Source organism: Puntigrus tetrazona, chromosome 20 (assembly GCF_018831695.1).
Source record: "Puntigrus tetrazona isolate hp1 chromosome 20, ASM1883169v1, whole genome shotgun sequence".
Classification (NCBI taxonomy): domain Eukaryota; kingdom Metazoa; phylum Chordata; class Actinopteri; order Cypriniformes; family Cyprinidae; genus Puntigrus; species Puntigrus tetrazona.
This window is the reverse complement of record NC_056718.1, coordinates 24,830,116-24,832,615: the sequence shown is the minus strand read 5'-3', so window position 1 is coordinate 24,832,615 and position 2,500 is coordinate 24,830,116. Positions and strand designations below refer to the sequence as shown.

At 49.3% G+C, this 2,500-nt stretch overlaps 1 protein-coding gene across 1 annotated transcript in view; it reads left to right on the top strand.

The window, feature by feature from the left end:
- hlx1 (H2.0-like homeo box 1 (Drosophila)) overlaps positions 1 to 2,500 on the top strand; it is a 3,142-nt gene that overhangs the window by 375 nt on the left and 267 nt on the right. The window contains 5 exon segments of the mRNA XM_043218598.1: positions 1 to 459; positions 462 to 716; positions 1,051 to 1,218; positions 1,442 to 1,626; positions 2,288 to 2,500. The exon segment at positions 1 to 459 is cut by the window's left edge and continues 375 nt beyond it; the exon segment at positions 2,288 to 2,500 is cut by the window's right edge and continues 267 nt beyond it. Coding sequence (XP_043074533.1) covers positions 324 to 459; positions 462 to 716; positions 1,051 to 1,218; positions 1,442 to 1,626; positions 2,288 to 2,500 — 957 coding nt within the window. The 5' untranslated portion in view covers positions 1 to 323.

The following is a 2,500-nucleotide window of genomic DNA, read 5'->3' as shown; positions in this document are numbered from 1 at the left end:
TAAAACGAGCTGATTTAATTGAAAATGGAGGCCAGTGGTGGAAATGTGTAGCGTTGTGTCGTTTAATAAACCTGGTGATTTTTAAGAGTCGCGATGGAAGTGCTCGTCGTGTTTGGGGCGTGTTGGACCGTTCTGTCGACTTCCATTGGCTCACAGAGAGCCAATCAATAACGGAACTCCTGCTTAGAGCTTTTCGGACTCCTGTCTGGAGTTTCATACTTGAGGAGAAACGCGAGAGAGGCCGACTCTTACAGCCGAGCGTCGCGTTACACGCAGTTGCGCGCGGTTCCCTCGTCAAGAAGTTGTGGGCTTCTCCTGCCAGGATGTACACGGCGGGACTCAACCCGTTTTACGCGTCGAACTTCAGCCTCTGGACCGCGTACTGCTCGGGCGGCTTCGGGCTGGACAGCGTGAAGAAGCCCTCGTTCTGCATCGCCGACATTCTGCACGTCGGGGACGCGGGGACATCCCCGGCTCGTCCTCGCTCGCGGCGCACGTCGGGGCCCGCGCGCAGCTTCACTCGCCGGGATCCCCGTTGCGCCCGTCGCCGGTCACCCCGAGCGCGTACCACAGGCACGGAATACACTTGACCTCCAGAGCCGCGATCGGCGCGCAGCCCGCGCCCCCGCCGTCCAGCAAAGACCTCAAGTTCGGGATCGATCGGATATTATCCACAGACTTCGAGCCGAAGGGGAAGGAGTCGCTGTCGCTGAGAGGTGAGGCGTGCTTCCGCGCCACATCGCGTTCACGAAAAAGGACAAAACCATTAGAACAACTCGGAATAGCGACGCTTGCTCCAACCCCACGCGCTTATTAATTAACAAACATGCGCATAGCACACCAATCAGCATCCGTAAGGCTTTCGCGCGTGCATACTATTATTTACAGATGCATACTAGTGTTTACTTTTACTTTTAAATATATATATCTACACATATATTTACGAACAGCGCGCTATTTTTGGCCCAGCAGTCCGAAGTCGCACATGTGAATGATTATTAAGAGGCACTTTTAATTGGAAAATAATTGGTGTTTGTCGTTCTGGAACAGATCTCACGTCGATTGTTAGTCCGAATCGGCAGGCAGCAGTCCATGTGTCTGCAAGCCCGTACTTCGCGTCCATAGACCCGACCATGAGCGAAACCTCCTCCATGATGGGTTCAATAAGCAATGCCGCGAGACAATCAGGGCAACACCAGTTTCAAGACACCTTCCCAGGTAGTGTAGACATCCCAGTCGAGCACTAAAGAGCGGGAGAACCTGCACGGATGACTCGTTCATTATTATTATTATTATTATTATTATTGCACTGCATTATTTTGCATGCGTGTGCGGTCCATTCTGCTCGTGCGATTAAATAACACGCACTTTATCCGAACTGCATTGAGGTTTTGCTGCGTCCTGATGGTGTGTGTGTGTGTGTGTGTGTGTGTGTGAACAGGGCCCTACGCGGTGCTTTCCAAAGACACGATGCCGCAGACGTACAAGAGGAAGAGGTCGTGGTCCAGAGCCGTGTTCTCCAACCTCCAGCGGAAAGGCCTCGAGAAGCGCTTCGAAATCCAGAAGTACGTCACGAAGCCGGACAGAAAACAGCTGGCTGCGATGCTGGGCCTCACCGACGCGCAGGTGAGCGCGCGCGCACGCACGCACGCACGCGAGCGCGCTCTAAAAGAAGCGAAGGAGGAACGCTCGGGCCCGCACGGAGCCATCTGGAGCGTTGCGACACCCGCGTTTCTAGAGAAACGAAAGTCAATTATAACGAATTATTGCAAACGCACGAGGGGCGCAGTTTGTCTCGTTTCAAAACATCCTAATTTAGGCCATTGGGCAAGAGCTTCGGTCTTATTTGATATCGGAAGCGACGCGACAGACAGCCAAAGGAGATAAGGAGTTTCGACATTTTACAATCAAGTGTGGAAATCGTTACTTGGACATTTCGGTGTCCCGATTCTCTGCATTATGTAGAAAGTTAATTTAATTTAACGATGCACGCGCGTGTCTCATTGCCATCTCAAATTAGTGCGACGCGATGAATAATAATAATAATACGAATGCATTATATATATGCATGTATATATACATATATATATATATATATATATATATATATATATATATATATATATATATATATATATATATATATATATATATATGTATTTATGCATTATATATATATATATATATATATATATATATATATATATATATATATATATATATATATATACACACACACACACAACACACACACACTCGCTTCATCGTTCTCCCTTCTCCGTTTTAGGTCAAAGTTTGGTTCCAGAACCGGAGGATGAAGTGGCGGCATTCCAAAGAAGCGCAGGCGCAGAAAGACAAGGAAAAAGAGCAGCCGGATAAATCCGCGACCGACACCGAGCCCAAGGAGCGCGACGACTCCGAGTGCGAGAGCGAACCGAGCGAGTCCGAATTCGAGGACGGGGCGGAGGACAAAAGCGACGCGGACGTTTCCGACCCGAGC